Source organism: Temnothorax longispinosus, chromosome 6, assembly GCF_030848805.1.
Source record: "Temnothorax longispinosus isolate EJ_2023e chromosome 6, Tlon_JGU_v1, whole genome shotgun sequence".
NCBI lineage: Eukaryota > Metazoa > Arthropoda > Insecta > Hymenoptera > Formicidae > Temnothorax > Temnothorax longispinosus.
In genome coordinates, this window is record NC_092363.1 from 18,423,377 (window position 1) to 18,442,185 (window position 18,809).

At 32.9% G+C, this 18,809-nt stretch overlaps 2 protein-coding genes across 2 annotated transcripts in view; one reads left to right on the top strand and one right to left on the bottom strand.

The window, feature by feature from the left end:
- The window catches only part of Pde9 (phosphodiesterase 9), a 144,874-nt gene that overhangs the window by 11,383 nt on the left and 114,682 nt on the right, over positions 1 to 18,809 (top strand). The window lies entirely within an intron of this gene.
- LOC139815243 (uncharacterized) lies at positions 6,002 to 10,109 on the bottom strand. The gene is made up of 2 exons (XM_071782024.1): positions 9,725 to 10,109; positions 6,002 to 7,409 (listed from the first exon to the last, which is right to left on the bottom strand). The coding sequence occupies exon 2, from the start codon at positions 7,231 to 7,233 to the stop codon at positions 6,115 to 6,117; it is 1,119 nt and encodes a 372-aa protein (XP_071638125.1). The 5' UTR covers positions 7,234 to 7,409; positions 9,725 to 10,109; the 3' UTR covers positions 6,002 to 6,114.

Genomic DNA, 18,809 nt, shown 5'->3' on the forward strand with positions numbered 1-18,809 from the left:
TGTGACTTCTCGATCTCAACTGCCAGAAATTGCTTTGTCTGCCACAAGCAGTGTCCTTATTACAAGTAAATACATATGAAAACATTGAACTCGAATGTTTCTCGTAAGGCATTCTTTTGAGACGACCAATAAAAGAAAGAAATAATATTTTAATAATTTAGATGAGAATTGATAAGAGAATGAAATTTGTTTCTTTACCGTTACAATGACATGATTTTTATTAAAGCTATAAAAGAGAATACAAAAAATAAAATTGATTGTTACATTAATACTCATACATTTCACACAATCAGTTATGTCTATCGATGATAAGATTGTTCGTTATAATTTTTTTTAAATAATTTTCTGATAGCTTTATCATAGTAATTAACTAATTAATTTTGTCAGATAAAAAATACTACAGTGTCATATTTATTAAATCTTAATTTTAAAGTTATATGTTAATCACGCGACGTTCTGAAAACAAAACATACTGTAGAAAATAATTTTTTTTTTAAATTCATGCTAGATATGATATATTTGTATATTAGGAAAAGATAATTATTACTACGCAATACGATAATACGCAAAAAAAGAATTTCTACGTTACAAACCTATGTCAGTTAAATGTTAAAGAAAACGGAGTTTATCATAATTTATTTTTTACGTAGCATTAATGCGAAATTTGTTTTATAGTAAAATATTTTAAGAAATATCGGTTACATATAGTAATATTGTCGCAAGCATTTCTTATGTATATTTTAATAATTTACATTATGTATTAAATATATGGTAAATGTGCATAAAAGGTCAGTACTCACTAATTTTATCGCCACTTAAATATTGTAGGGGAGGTCTTTCTGAGTAATTCTACGTAAGAAATAAGTGGGGGACGGTATTGGTTTAGAAGAAATAGCAAATTAAAGTTTCACAATTTTATTACTTTTTTTAGGTATTATAAAGTAACATTAGTTTTAAGAAAAGTAATTTGCTGATATGTGTATATAGACAGTACACGTGTAGGCTACCACCCCTCCCCCGCAAGCAGGGGTGGATGAGGGTGGACCCTAAATTCGTGTAGAAAGTCGCATCATTTGAAAATGCTTAATATCTGTAACAGAAATAATTTGTTAAAGCAGAAAATAGTATATTGAAAAGTATACATACAATTTTATATTTTAAAAAGTATATGTACAAAGTATTCTCTGCTTTAACAATGACAAAAGCATAAATTGTTGTTCTCCATTATTGTACGGTTTCACGTGGGTTTGCAACTTTCCACACGAAGCGAGGTTTATTCCACTGCCACCCACCCCCGCTTACATGTGTATATATATACTGTCTATATATCAATAAATTACTTCTTTTAGGATTAAAATTGTGAAACTTTAATTTGTTACATCTTCGAAACCAATGTTGTTTCCCACTTTTTTCTTCCGTAGAATTACTCAGAAAGACCTTCTCTACAACATATTTAAGTGGCGATAAAATTAATGAGTATTGACCTTTTATGCATATTTACCAAATATATAAATTATTAATACACATGCAATGTCGTTAAACGAACGTGGAGCGAACTTTAACTGTTGGCTTTTATCTTATATTAACGTCAATACGTTTCCGTAGACATTAAACATTCGGTAAATTCTCTATCGTTAGAATTGTTGTTTAATTCCACCATTGCATAGATTTACTATTGAATATGTAGTGGACTTTTTTTATTTGCATTTTACAAAGCCAATCGGACAGCGCAAGATGCCGTGAATAAATGTTTATTGATGACTCGTACGAGTGAATTTAGTAACAAGCTAACAATTCACTAATGTAACACACGCATGCATGCGGATGCATATTATCCACATTAAATGATATTGTTAGCTTGTTGTGATATAATCAAACGATAATATTGTCGCGCGAGTCGTGAAATATTAGCGGGTCAGAAGTAATTAGTACGTACCTACTTTATATTACAAACGAAACTTTCGCGACATAATTGGCTACATTCAGTGAAGAAAGCAACTCGTTGACGCTTAATGATTTTTTATTAGGATTGGTTTATACACTTATTGTCAGATCCAGTAAAGAACTAAATCAGTCATATTCAGGAATTATTTTAAGCGCTCACTGAGTCTTTCTGCTGAACGCAGCCATTGATCGCGAGTAGAAAGAAAAAGATTATCGCCGATTTGATAGTCATAAGTCGTCTACCTTATATACGAATAACACAGTTCACCATTCGAATTTCGGGTTATCGTTATTCGGTATCAAAATTTGGTTTTCTTATGTTCTATCCTTTTGGCAGGCGAATCTATTTATGCATTATTAACAGATGAAATGCAAGCCACAAAATAGATTTACTACTTTCTCCGCATTTAGGACACGTATGTGATTCTTCCGTTTCCTCGCTTGTTCTTAAGGTTCCTGCCGAAGGAGTTTGTTCTATTTCTTGGCAATAAGGTTGCAGAAGGGCTATTAATTCGGCGGTCACAGAAAGGTCTCCGTCACAGATCGGAGATTGAGAGGTTCCTGCCGAAGAAGTTTGTTCTTGCGAAAGACTTCCCGATTGATGTATTTTTAACAGATGATATACAAGAGACAAATTAGATGTAAAACTTGCTCCGCATTTAGAACACGTATGTAATTCTTCCGTTTCCTCGCTTGTTCTTGAGGTTCCTGCCGAAGGAGTTTGTTCTTGGGAAGAACTGTCCGAATGTCTTGGGGATAATTTTTCTTGGGATTTTTCCGGGGAGGTTGTAGATTGAGAATCTTCTTCTGAGAAACCTCCTACATCTTTGCAGAGTTTCTTCTTCTTCGACGGAGGAGATCCGTCCATGGCCATATTATAGTTTGAGCTCTATTTGTAATTAAGACAACTGATTAGATCAAACAGTTGTATATGTGGTTCAAGATTGGGTAGTTTCCTTGAAATTCCTTTTTGGGTAGTATGAATATAAATATTTGCCTTTGTCTTGTCTCTGCATCCATGCAATACTAGTTCCGAGACGATGCTGAAAATGATTTTTAGTATTTATGTTATTATATGTATAGTGCAGTACAACTTAGAAATAAAATTCAATATCAGAGATCTCTGATTAACAGTAAGTCGAAAATTTAAACTGTAATTTGTTATTTTTACGAAATTGGACTCTGGAACGATAGGAGAGAGTTGCCGAATGCGTACTCAGGCGGTTGCGTAAATCGTATCTCAATATTTTATATGTATTATTATTTAATACAATCAATATTTATAATAACAAAAATATGAAATAAATGAGAAATAAGAAATATAAACAAAAATTTAACGAGTTACATTTTGTTTTGTGCGTGTTAACAACATTTTGAAAATTTAGATACAACTGATATTAATTTTTGATCATTTTATATAGCTGATAATAATGTCATCATGCAATTTTGTTATAAATTTATATTTCTATAGAAGGCGGTTTATTATAGAATATTTTACATTTTTTGCATATACATATTTGCAATTATTATAAAGATTAAATCGATCCTTTTATAAAATCTATAAAGTATCCTAAATCCTATAATCACAAGGTTTTCTATATCTCGTGTTAGTACGATCTAGAATTATAGAAACTCGTGCTGTACACTCGCGTGCACGGATTTCTAGAATACATGACAAATAATTTAGAATTATGTTAATACGACAGTGACGTCCTTACCTTTTCATTATTGTTAATTATTACTTGATCTTTTTTTTGATAGATTAATGATGAAATAAATATTATTTAATGATTTTTTCAGTAACTACTTTCATTAATCTTGTATTTTTAATTATTTTAATTTATAACTTCGATACTTTCAAAAGAGTATAATTTAGAAGAACCACAGGTATGATTTAGGCGACCGGTTGTCCAAATCGTACCTTTTGCAGCATGTTACAAAATGACTTATAACAAATCAATTTGTTATTGGCGAAAGGTTAAACATGTAATAATAAGTGTCTGAAACATCAACTATATTAATTTTTAACTTTTATTCGCGTCTTGATTACTTTACCAAATGGAAAATATAATAAAAAATAACTTAAGTGGTACGCACGCGGCAACTTTTTCCTATATATTTTTATTTCTATCTTTTCTATGGCCAGATATTTTTGTAATAATGTATTTTTCGTTACTTACTTTTTCTTGCTGCTACTTTTCTTTCTCTTTTTTCTCTTTACTTTAGGCTGAAAAACTCGTTTTTCTCTCTAATTCCAAATGTTGATATATCTGTATCATAAATATAGAGACTGGTTTAAAATAAGAACATTATATATAATATTTTTATTCTTTCAGCACTCGTCTCTTAATCTTTTGTGGAAACTATTTCGTTCGTGTCACTGTCGATCGTGTCACTTCTCGATCTCAACTGCCAGAAATTGCTTTGTTTGCCACAAGCAGTGTCCTTGTTACAAGTAAATACATATGAAAACATTGAACTTGAATGTTTCCCGTAAGGCATTCTTTTGAGACGACTAATAAAAGAAAGAAATTATATTTTAATAATTTATATGAGAATTAATAAGAGAATGAAATTTGTTTCTTTACCGTTATGACATGATTTTTATTAAAGCTATAAAAGAGAATACAAAAAATAAAATTGATTGTTACATTAATAGTCATACATTTCACACAATCAGTCATGTCTATCGATGATGAGATTGTTAGTTATAATTTTTTTACAATAATTTTCTGATAGTTTTATCATAGTAATTAACTAATTAATTTTGTCAAATAAAAAATATTACAATGTCATATTTATTAAATCTTAATTTTAAAGTTATATGTTAATCACGCGACGTTCTGAAAACAAAACACTGTAGAAAATAATTTTTTTTTTACTTTTTAAAACTCATGCTAGATATATGATATATTTGTATATTAGGGAAAGATAATTATAACGTAAAAAAAAGAATTTCTACATTACAAACCCATGTCAGTTAAATGTTAGAGAGAAAAAGAGTTTATCATAATTTATTTTTCACGTAGCATTAATGCGCAACCTGTCTTATAGTAAAATATTTTAAGAAATATTGGTTTTTATCTTATATGTTTTATAAATAAGGTGATTATTATATGTAAAATATAATATGGTTTACATATAATAATATTGTCGCAATCATTTCTTATGTATATTTTAATAATTTACATTACATATTAAATATATGGTAAATGTGCATAAAAGGTCAGTACTCACTAATTTTATCGCCACTTAAATATTGTAGGGGAGGTCTTTCTGAGTAATTCTACGCAAGAAATAAGTTTTTTCTTCCGTAGAATTACTCAGAAAGACCTTCTCTATAACATATTTAAGTGGCGATAAAATTAATGAGTACTGACCTTTTATGCATATTTACCAAATATATAAATTATTAATACACATGCAATGTCGTTAAACGAACGTGGAGCGAACTTTAACTGTTGGTTCTTACTTTATATTAACGTCAATACTTTTCCGTAGACATTAAACATTCGGTAAATTTTCTATCGTTAGAATTGTTGTTTAATTCCACCATTGCATAGATTTACTATTGAATATGTAATGGACTTTTTCTATTTGCATTTTGCAAACAGCAAAGCCAATCGTATAGCGCAAGATGCCGTGAATAAATGTTTATTGATGACTCGTACGAGTGAATTTAGTAACAAGCTAACAATTCACTAATGTAACACACGCATGCATGCGGATGCATATTATCCACATTAAATGATATTGTTAGCTTGTTGTGATATAATCAAACGATAATATTGTCGCGCGAGTCGTGAAATATTAGCGTGTCAGAAGTAATTAGTACGTACATACTTTATATTACAAACAAAACTCTCGCGACATCATTGGCTACGTTCAGTGAAAAAAGCGACTCTTTGGCGCTTAATGATTTTTTATTAGGATTGATTTTTACGCTTATTGTTAGATCCAGTAAAGAACTAAACCAATCATATTCAGGAATCATTTTAAGCGCTCACTGACCTTTTTCTGCTGAACGCAGCTATTGATCGCGAGTAGAACGAAAAAGATTATCGCCGATTTGATAGTCATAAGTCGTCTACCTTATATACGAAGTACACAGTTCACCATTCGAATTTCGAGTTATCGTTATTCGGTATCAAAATTTGGTTTTCTTATGTTCTATTTTTTTGGCTGGCGAATCTGTTTATCTATAAAAAAATCGTGCTTAAATAACAGATGAAATGCAAGCACGAAAATAGATTTAAATTTATCTCCGCATTTAGAACACGTATGTGATTCTTCCGTTTCCTCGCTTGTTCTTGAGGTTCCTGCCGAAGGAGAGTGTTCTATTTCTCGGCGATAAGTTTCCAGAAGTTTTATTAATTCGTTGATCAAATCGATCGTAGAAAGATCTTCTGCTGGAGAGATAGGTTGAGAGGTCGAAGGTTGAGAGGTCGAAGGTTGAGAGGTCGAAGGTTGAGAGGTCGAAGGTTGAGAGGTTTGTGCCGAAGGACTTTGTTCTTGCGAAGGACTTTTCGATTTATAATGTATTTTTAACAAATGATATATAAGAGACAAAATAGATGTAAAACTTTTTTTGCATTTAGGACACGTATGTAATTCTTCCGTTTCCTCGCTTGTTCTTAAGGTTCCTGCCGAAGGAGTTTGTTGGGAATGTTCTACAAATCCTCTATAAGTTCTCAGACTGTATATTAATGCGGTGATCACAAATGATGGTGGGAATCCTGGATAACGAGTTTGTTCTGTTCTTGCCGAAGTACTTGGTTCTGTTTCTTGGAGATCTTTCGGAGGGGTTTGTGCTGCGAAGGTCTGAGATCGAGAGGTTTCTGGTTGGGGAGTTTGTTCTTGGAGATGTTCCGGACTGGTTTGTGCTGAGGAAGTCGGAGAAGGAGTTGGTTTTCTCCTAGGCCAATGGAGCCATTCACCCATGACTAAGTGCAGATATAACGTTTCTTTTGTTAAAGGTTGTTCGCAAAGAGGACACATTCCTAATTCTATCGTTTCCTCGCTTGTTCCTGCCGAAGTACTTGGTTCTGTTTCTTGGAGATCTTTCGGAGGGGTTTGTGCTGCGAAGGTCTGAGATCGAGAGGTTTCTGGTTGGGGAGTTTGTTCTTGGGAAGAACTTCCCGAATGTCTTGCGGATAATTTTTCTTGGGATTTTTTCGGAGGGGTTGTAGATTGATTAGCTTCTTCTTCTGAAGAAGCTTCTTCTGAGGAACTTCCTACATCTTTGCAGAGTTTCTTCTTCTTCGATGGAGGAGATCCGTTCATGGCCATATTATAGTTCGAGCTCTATTTGTAATTAAGACAACTGATTAGATCAAGCAGTTGTATATGTGGTTCAAGATTGGGTAGTTTCCTTGAAATTCCTTTTTGGGTAGTATGAATATAAATGTTTGTTTCTGTCTTGTCTCTGCATCCAGTGTCTCTGCAATACTAGTTCCGAGACGATGCTGAAAATGATTTTTAGTATTTATGTCATTATATGTATAGTGCAGTACAACTTAGAAATAAAATTCAATGTCAGAGATCTCTGGTTAACAATAAGTCGAAAATTTAAACTGTAATTTGTTATTTTTACGGAATTGGACTCTGGAACGATAGGAGAGAGTTGCCGAATGCGTACTCAGGCGGTCGCGTAAATCGTATCTCAATATTTTATATGTATTATTATTTAATATAATCAATATTTACACCCACAGAAAATACTTCTAGACATAATGCTATTACTTTTAATCTATCATAAAATAGCATTGAAATAGGGCCAGTCATATTTAGTATTGAAACAAGAATATTTTTATCTTAAATAGAGGAATTCTTAAATCTAGAATAAAATAATCTTAATGCTTTTCCTTTTAATTTTCTCAGAAAGATTTAGATAGCAATTTGTAACAATCTTATAATATTCTTGATTGAACTAGACGGATCTATAGACGGATCTGAAGGAAATCTTATTCTATACTTTTGCAGAAAATATTTGTACACTAAGGAAAAAATGTCCTGGATTTTAGTAAATATTAGTTTGCATACAACTGTGACTTTATTTATTAAAATGAAAAAAAAATTTTTCTTTTTTATTAGTATATTTTTTTCTCAGTAAATACACATATACTAATAAAAAGGGAAATTTTCATTTTTATAAATAGAGTCACAGTTGTATGCAAACTAAAATATTAACTAAAATCCAGGACATTTTTTTCTTAGTGTAGATTGTCAGGAATTTTATGTTATTTTTCCAAGATTTTTTGTGCGATAAAATAAAGTAAAGATTTTTGAAACACGGATATTATGAGCGAAAACACAGATATTATTTGGTAAACTTTTATTCATAATAAATCAGATTTCCCACAGGCAATAATTAGATCCACCACAGGCACGAACACGTTACTCGCGTATGGCTGAGAGAACGAGACATCTGTTGTAGCATAAATATAAATTAAGGCAAAGAAAAACGTAAGACGAAAAAGGTTGTTGTACATGACCTTTCATGACTTACGTTTCACTCTGCCTTAATTTATATCTACGACTACGACGTTGATGTAAACACTTGCGCTTCGTTCTCGGTCAATAGCGTATCACGTTATTGGCGTTGACGAAACGAAAAACGGTAGCACACATCGGTTTCGCGCTAAATATTGTGGTTAACACGGATAACATCGCGTGAAGATCTAAACGCAAGAATATATCAGCTTAAATTTATACATATTACTTTTGTCTCAAAATATTAAGTCAATTTTATTTTATTCGACAGAGGAGAATAGGAATTATTAATTTAATCTTAATATTGTTTTATTTTTATACTGCTTCAGGTTGTGATGAGAGTAAACATGTGAAAAATATTTTTTGTCTCGTTATTAGAAATTCTTTCTGAGAGTGTGTTGTTATAAATTTTTATATTTTTATAAGAGACGGTTTATTATAGAATATTTTACATTTTTTGCATATACATATTTGCAATTATTATAAAGATTAAATCGATCTTTTTATAAAATCTATCAAGTTTTCTAAATCGTACAATCACAAGGTTTTCTATATCGTGTTAGTACGATCTAGAATTATAGAAACTCGTGCTGTACACTCGCGCGCACGCATTTCTAGATTACGTGACAAATAATTTAGAATTATGTTAACACGTAGACAGAATTTGTAGGAGCCAGAAAGATTCGTGTAAATATTATTGTTTAAACGGATATTCCAACAAGTCCGTTTTCAAACATGCGTTTGAAAAACTCAGGAAGAAAGAATTTGGGAGAATTCGAACATTTATAAATTCAAAAGAAGTTAAATATTCTTGACGTCACGACAGTGACGTCCTTATCTTTTCTATATTGTTAATTATTACTTGATCCTTTTTTGATAAATTATTAATAAAATAAATATTAGTTAATGATTTCTTTTATTAATCTTATATTTTTAATTATTTAATTTAATTTATAAATTCGATACTTTCAAAACAGTATAATTTAGAAGAACCACATTGCAGGTATGATTTAGGCGACCGGTTGTCTAAATCGTACCTTTTGCAGCATGTTACAAAATGACTTATAACAAATTAATTTGTTATTGGTACAAGGTTAAACATGTAATAATAGATGCCTGAAGCATCAGCTATAATTTCTAATTTTTATTCGCGTCCTAATCAGCAAATGGAAAATATAATAAAAAATAACTTAAGTAGTACGCACGCGGCAACTCTCCTTTATACATTTTTATTTCTATCTATTCTATGGCCAGATCTTTTTGTAATAATGTATTTTTCGTTACTTACTTTTTCCTGCTCCTACTTTTCTTTCTCTTCTTTCTCTTTTACTTTGGGCTGAAAAACTCGTTTTCCCCTTAAATTCTAAATGTTGGATATATCTATATCATAAATATACAGTCTGCTCTAAAATAAGAACGTTATGTATAATATTTTTATTCGGTTAGCACTCGTCTCTCAATTTTTTGTGGAAACTATTTCGTTCGTGTCACTGTCGATCGTGTCACTTCTCGATCTCAACTGCCAGAAATTGCCTTGTCTGCCACAAGCAGTGCCCTTATTACAAGTAAATACATATGAAAACATTGAACTCGAATGTTTATATGCTTATGACAACTGTTCATTTGGTTATTATCCTAACTATATTTATATTTATAATTTGACGACTCGCTCTCTCTCTCTCTCTCTCTCTCTCTTTCTCTCTCTCTTTCTCTCTCTCTCTCTCTCTCTCTCTCTCTCTCTCTCGTGAATTGCAAATATTTAAATTAAAACAGATTTAACTTTAACGGCAGGAATTGCAAAAATCTTAAAATAGATCTTATACATTATGCAAAATTATTTTCTTTTCTATGCTTTAGCGTACCTATATAATAAGCTTGGGTTAATCGATGTCGTCAACGATCATTAGTTGCGAGTCCGCGACACAAAGCGATCAGGCCGGATTCCGGGAGCGTTTCTGGCGGAGACGCGCCGGTCTTATTGTTTCCCGATGGCTTTGCCCACGCTTGATTCGCACGCGACGCTTAATCGACGTGCCTAGCCGCTACCGCGCTGCTCGCAATCAAGCTCGGCAATGAACGCCTGCGATTTCTTTTCAGATTTCTTTTCATTCTTTCTTTTTTATCACGATTTTTTTCTCGAAGAAAAACAAACAAATAAATACGACAAGAAACAGTAGAAATTTTGCAGTAGAATCTATGTATCAAAATTAGAGAATGGGCATTATTTAATTTTTGCTTTTATTAATCTTATATTTTTAATTATTTTTATTTATAAATTCGATACTTTTAAAAAAGTATAATTTAGAAGACCTACAGGTATGATTTAGGCGACCGGTTGCCTAAATCGTACCTTTTGCAGCATGTTACAAAATGACTTATAACAAATCAATTTATTATTGTTGAATGGTTAAATATGTAATAATAGGTGTCTGAAACATCAGCTATATTAATTTCTAACTTTTATTCGCGTCTTAATCATTTTACTAAATGGAAAATATAATAAAAAATAACTTAAGTGGTACGCAGGCGGCAACTCTTCCCTATATATTTTTATTTCTATCTTTTCTATGGCCAGATATTTTTGTAATAATGTTTTTTTCGTTATTTACTTTTTCCTGCTCCTACTTTTCTTTCTCTTTTTTCTATTTTACTTTAGGCTGAAAAACTCGTTTTTCTCTCTAATTCCAAATGTCGATATATCTGTATCATAAATATATAGACTGGTTTAAAATAAGAACGTTATATATAATATTTTTATTTGTTTAGCACTCGTCTCTTAATCTTTTGTGTTAAGAAATTATTTTGTTCATGTCACCGTCGACCGTGTCACTTCTCGATCTCAACTGCCAGAAATTGCTTTGTCTGCCACAAGCAGTGTCCTTATTAGAAGTAAATACATATGAAAGCATTGAACTCGAATGTTTCCCGTAAGACATTCTTTTGAAACGACCAATAAAGGAAAGAAATGACATTTTAATAATTTAAATGACAATTGATAAGAGAATGAAATTTGTTTCTTTACCGTTACAATGACATGATTTTTATTAAATAAAAGAGAATACAAAAATAAAAATTGATTGTTACATTAATACTCATACATTTCACACAATCAGTTATGTCTATCGATGATGAGATTGTTAGTTATAATTTTTTTACAATAATTTTTTGATAGCTTTATCATAGTAATTAACCAATTAATTTTGTCAGATAAAAAAATATTACAGTGTTATATTTATTAAATCTTAATTTTAAAGTTATATGTTAATCACGCGACGTATGTTCTGAAAACAAAACATACTGTAGAAAATAATTTTTTTTATTTTTTAAAACTCATGCTAGATATGATATATTTGTATATTACGGAAAGATAATTATAACGCAAAAAAAGAATTTCTACATTACAAACCCATGTCAGTTAAATGTTAAAGAAAACGTAGAGTTTATCATAATTTATTTTTTTACGTAGCATTAATGCGCAGTCTGTCTTATAGTAAAATATTTTAAGAAATATTGGTTTTTACCTTATATGTTTTACAAATAAGGTGATTATTATATGTAAAATATAATATGGTTTACATATAATAATATTGTCGCAATCATTTCTTATGTATATTTTAATAATTTACATTACATATTAAATATATGGTAAATGTGCATAAAAGGCCAGTACTCACTAATTTTATCGCCACTTAAATATTGTAGGGGAGGTCTTTCTGAGTAATTCTGCGCAAGAAATAAGTGGGGGACAGTATTGGTTTAGAAGAAATAGCAAATTAAAGTTTCACAATTTTATTACTTTTTTTAGATATTATAAAGTAACATTAATTTTAAGAAAAGTAATTTGCTGATATGTGTGTATAGACAGTACACGTGTAGGCTACCACCCCTCCCCCGTAAGCAGGGGTGGATAAGGGGGGACCTTAATTCGTGTAGAAAGTCGCATCGTTTGAAAATGCTTAAAGTAATTTGTTAAAGCAGAAAATAGTATATTGAAAAGTATGCATACAATTTTATATTTTAAAAAGTATATGTATAAAGTATTCTCTCTGCTTTAACAGTGACAAAAGCATAAATTGTTGTTCTTCATTATTGTACGGTTCCACATGCTTGCAACTTTCCACACGAAGCGAGGTTTATCCCACTTCCACCCACCTTCGCCTACACTGTCTATGTATCAATAAATTACATTTTTCAGGATGAAAATTGTGAAACTTTAATTTGTTACATCTTTGAAACGAATGTCGTCCCCCACTTTTTTCTTGCGTAGAATTACTCAGAAAGACCTTCTCTACAACATATTTAAGTAGCGATAAAATTAATGAGTACTGACCTTCTATGCATATTTACCATATATATATATATATATATATATATATATATATATATATATATATATATATATATAAATGATTAATACACATGCAATGTCGTTAAACGAACGTGGAGCGAACTTTAACTGTTAGCTTTTACCTTATATTAACGTCAATACTTTTCCACAGATATTAAACATGCGGTAAATTCTCTATCGTAAGATTGTTATTTAATTCCACCATTGCATATTGAATATGTAATCGACTTTTTCTATTTGCATCTTACAAACCCAATCGTATAGCGCAAAATGCCGTGAATAAATGTTTATTGATGACTCGTATGAGTGAATTTAGTGTAACAAGCTAACAGTTCACTAATGTAACACACGCATGCATGCGAATGCATATTATCCACATTAAATTATATTGTTAGCTTGTTGTGATGTAATCAAACGATAATATTGTCGCGCGAGTCGTGAAATATTAGCGGGTCAGAAGTAATTAGTACGTACCTACTTTATATTACAAACGAAACTTTCGCGACATCATTGACTACATTCAGTGAAAAAAGCAACTTGTTGGCGCTTAATGATTTTTTGTTAGGATTGGTTTCTATACTTATTGTGAGATTCAGTAAAGAACTAAACCAATTATATTCAGGAATCATTTAAGCGTTCACTGAGCTTTTTCTGCTGAACGCAGCCATTGATCGCGAGTAGAGAGAGAAAGATTATCGCCGATTTGATAGTGATAAGTCGTCTACGAATAACACAGTTCACCATTCGAATTTCGAGTTATCGTTATTCGGTGTCAAAATTTGGTTTTCTTATGTTCTATTTTTTGGCAGGCGAATCTATTTATGCTTTGTTAACAGATGATATGCAAGCCAGAAAATAGATTTATAATTTTCTCCGCATTTAGAACACGTATGTGATTCTTCCGTTTCCTCGCTTGTTCTTGAAATTCCTGCCGAAGGAGAGTGTTCTATTTCTCGGCGATAAGTTTCCAGAAGGGTTATTAATTTGGCGATCACAGAAAGGTCTTCTGCTGGAGAGATCGGAGATTGAGAGGTTCCTGATTGGGGAGTTTGTTCTTGGGAAGGAGGGGTTTGAGATGAAGAGGTTTCTGCCGAAGGAGTTTGTTTTATTTTTTGGAGATTTTTCGGAGGACTTTTTAATATGGAGGTCAGAATAGGGTGTGTTGAGGAGATCGAAGGTCTAGAGGTTCCTGGTCGGGGTGTTTGTTTTTCGAAAGAACTTCCCGAATGTCTTTTTTGGGGAGGGGATGAAGAGAACGGAGATTTAGAGGTTCCTGGTTGGGGAGTTTGTTCTTGGGAAGGAGGGGTTTGAGATGAAGAGGTTTCTGCCGAAGGAGTTTGTTTTATTTTTTGGAGATTTTTCGCAGGAATTTTTAATATGGAGGTCAGAATAGGGTGTGTTGAGGAGATCGAAGGTCTAGAGGTTCCTGGTCGGGGTGTTTGTTTTTCGGAAGAACTTCCCGAATGTCTTTTTTGGGGAGGGGATGAAGAGAACGGAGATTTAGAGGTTCCTGGTTGGGGAGTTTGTTCTTGGGAAGGAGAGGTTTGAGATGAAGAGGTTTCTGCCGAAGGAGTTTGTTTTATTTTTTGGAGAATTTTTGCAGGAATTTTTAATATAGAGGTCAGAATAGAGTGTGTTGAGGAGATCGAAGGTCTAGAGGTTCCTGGTCGGGGTGTTTGTTTTTCGGAAGAACTTCCCGAATGTCTTTTTTGGGGAGGGGATGAAGAGAACGGAGATTTAGAGGTTCCTGGTTGGGGAGTTTGTTCTTGGGAAGGAGGGGTTTGAGATGAAGAGGTTTCTGCCGAAGGAGTTTGTTTTATTTCTTGGAGATTTTTTGCAGGAATTATTAATATGGAGGTTAGAGTAGGGTGTGTTGAGGAGATCGAAGGTCTAGAGGTTCCTGGTCGGGGTGTTTGTTCTTGGAAAGAACTTCCCGAATGTCTTTTTTGGGGAGGGGATGAAGAGAACGGAGATTTAGAGGTTCCTGATTGGGGAGTTTGTTCTTGGGAAGGAGGGGTTTGAGATGAAGAGGTTTCTGCCGAAGGAGTTTGTTTTATTTCTTGGAGATTTTTCGCAGGAATTTTTAATATGGAGGTCAGAATAGGGTGTGTTGAGGAGATTGAAGGTCTAGAGGTTCCTGGTCGAGGTGTTTGTTTTTCGGAAGAACTTCCCAAATGTCTTTTTTGGGGAGGGGATGAAGAGAACGGAGATTTAGAGGTTCCTGGTTGGGGAGTTTGTTCTTGGGAAGGAGGGGTTTGAGATGAAGAGGTTTCTGCCGAAGGAGTTTGTTTTATTTCTTGGAGATTTTTCGCAGGAATTTTTAATATGGAGGTTAGAGTAGGGTGTGTTGAGAAGATCAAAGGTCTAGAGGTTCCTGGTCGGGGTGTTTGTTTTTTGGAAGAACTTCCCGAATGTCTTTTTTGGGGAGGGGATGAAGAGAACAAAGATTTAGAGGTTCCTGGTTGGGGAGTTTGTTCTTGGGAAGGAGGGGTTTGAGATGAAGAGGTTTCTGCCGAAGGAGTTTGTTTTATTTCTTGGAGTTTTTTCGCAGGAATTTTTAATATGGAGGTCAGAGTAGGGTATGTTGAGGAGATCGAAGGTCTAGAGGTTTCTGGTCGGGGTGTTTGTTCTTGGGAAGAACTTCCCAAACGTCTTGGGGATAATTTTTCTTGGGATTTTTTCGAAGAGGTTGTAGATTGAGAAGCTTCTTCTGAGGAACCTCCTACATCTTTGCAGAGTTTCTTTTTCTTCGACGGAGGAGATCCGGGAGGAGATCCACCCATATTATAGTTTGAGCTCTATTTGTAATTAAGACAACTGATTAGATCAAACAGTTGTATATGTGGTTCAAGATTGGGTAGTTTCCTTGAAATTCTTTTTTGGATAGTATGAATATAAATGTTTGCCTCTGTCTTGTCTCTGCATCCATGCAATGCTAGTTCCGAGACGATGCTGAAAATGATTTTTAGTATTTATGTCATTATATGTATAGTGCAGTACAACTTAGAAATAAAATTCAATATCAGAGATCTCTGGTTAACAGTAAGTAGAAAATTTAAACTGTAATTTGTTATTTTTACGAAATTGGACTCTGGAACGATAGGAGAGAGTGCCGAATGCGTACTCAGGCGGTCGCGTAAATCGTATCTCAATATTTTATATGTATTATTATTTAATATAATCATTATTTATAATAACAAAAATATGAAATAAATGAGAAATGAGAAATGAGAAATATAGACAAAAATTTAACGGGTTACATTTTGTTTTGTGCGTCTTAACAACATTTTGAAAATTCAGATACAACTGATGTTAATTTTTGATTATTTTATATAGCTGATAATAATGTCATCATGCAATTTTGTTATAAATTTTTATATTTTTATAAAAGACGATTTATTATAGAATATTTTACATTTTTTGCATATACATATTTGCAATTATTATAAAGATTAAATCGATCCTTTCATAAAATCTATCAAGTTTCTTAAATCGTACAATCACAAGGTTTCCTATATCGTGTTGGTATACGATCTAGAATTATAGAAACTCGTACTGTACACTTGCGCGCACGCATTTCTAGATTACGTGATAAATAATTTAGAATTATGTTACTTTTCACCTTTTCATTATTGTTATATTACTTGATCTTTTTTTGATAAGTTATTAATAAAGTAAATATTAGTTAATTATTTTTTTCATTAACTACTTTCATTAATCTTGTATTTTTAATTATTTTAATTTATAAATTCGATACTTTTAAAACAGTATAATTTAGAAGAACCACAGGTATGATTTAGGCGACCGGTTGTCCAAATCGTATTTTTTGCAGCATGTTACAAAATGACTTCTGACAAATTAATTTGTTATTGATGAAAGGTTACACATGTAATAATAGGTGTCTGAACCATCAGCTATATGAATTTCTAACTTTTATTCGCGTCTTAATCACTTTACCAAATGGAAAATATAATAAAATATAACTTAAGTGGTACGCACGCGGCAACTCTCTTTTATACATTTTTATTTGTATCTTTTCTATGGCCAGATCTTTTTGTAATAATTTATTTTTCGTTACTTACTTTTTCCTGCTCCTACTTTTCTTTCTTTTCTTTCTCTTTTACTTTAGGCTGAAAAACTCGTTTTTCTCTCAAATTCTAAATGTTGATATATCTATATCATAAATATACAGTCTGCTCTAAAATAAGAACGTTATGTATAATATTTTTATTCGGTTAGCACTCGTCTCTTAATCTTTTGTGGAAACTATTTCAATCGTGTCAACTGCCGATCTCTCGATCTCAACTGCCAGAAATTGCCTTGTCTGCCACAAGCAGTGTCCTTGTTACAAGTAAATACATATGAAATCATTGAGCTCGAATGTTTACATGCTTATGACAACTGTTCATTTGGTTATTATCCTAACTATATTTATATTTTTAATTCGACGACTCTCTCCCCCTCTCTTTCTCTCTCTTTCGTTAATTGTAAATAACGATATTTAAATTAAAACATATTTAATTTTAACGGCAGGGATTGCAAAAATCTTAAAATAAATCTTATACATTATGCAAAATCATCTTTTTTTTCTGCTCTATCGTATATAATAAGCTTGGGTTAATCGATTTCGTCAACGACCATTAGTTGCGAGTCCGCGACACAAAGCGATCTGGCCGGATTCCAGGAGCGTTTCTGGCGGAGAAGCGCCGGTTTTATTGTCTCCCGATGGCTTTGCCCACGCTTGATTCACACGCGACGCTTAATCGACGTGCCTGGCCGCTACCGCGCTGCTCGCAATCATGCTCGGCAATGAAAGCCTGCGATTTCTTTTCAGACTTCTTTTTATTCTTTCTTTTTTATCACAATTTTCTTATCGAAGAAAAATAAACGAATAAATACAACAAGAGACAGTAGCTAGAAAATTTGCAGTAGAATTTATATATCAAAATTAGAGAGTGGGCATTATTTAATTTTCGCGTTAATTATCTTGACAGTGTTTCGATCTTTCTATCGCTTTGAACGAGATCAATTCAATACATTTGTACGCGAGTTAGATTTTTTTTGCTCTGTTGCAATAACAATAAAATATCGACGCTGTCTTTCGACGATCTTTAGTTATACATTGCACGCGATGTTAAGCAGATTTGCACACTTCTCGCTTAGATAAACGCGGACACGTCGTCGATAATTTCTGTCCCGGAGCGGCGACCAATTACGAATTATGCACGCGTGCGAAACTATCGCGGAAGCCCGGCTATCGTACGGCCGGATCGAGCGCGAAAGAACGGGCCGGAGGGATTCTAGAACCCGGTAACTGGCAGGTACGGGAACGAAATTGACGTCGTTTAAAGATATAATGCAAACGCGCGCGATCCCGCTACTATTATCGAATGAGCCTCGGTCATTGCGTGCGATCAGCGCAGCGGTGCGACCGCAAAATGCGCGCGCGGAGCTTTTACGCCTCGTGCTTTTAAGTGCGCGATTTTTGCAGCTCGTCAGCTACGTCCAGTAATCGTCGCCGCGAGGTTGGTCGCGTTTACGATAAATATTATGTCGCGCACGCCTCGAGTCGCGTGCATTTTTGTTCATCGGCGTATTTCGCAGTTAATGAAACACGTAAGCGTAATATGCAATCAAGAATTCGAGGGTTAAACCGTTAATTCATGATATATTATTTAATGTACGTCACATTTATGATATTTTTAATGCCAAATGATTTCTCTGATATACTACTTCATAATTTGTTTAAAATTATATTTGCTTGAAACTGAAGTGTCAAAAAGTTTGAGAATGCTAAATTGATTAAAAGATCAATATAATTATATAAATATTGTACTAATTTAGTACGATATGCGATGTATAATTACATTTTAATTATACATCGCATTTTATTTTGAAAGCAAGAAACAAAGAGACGAATCTTATCCCTCTTGAAAGAACGTCAACATCGCTCGTGGCAATGATATTGATCATGCGAAGGTCTCTTTAGGCTCAAACTATTTTTCTTTGTGTCGACAGACGGAAC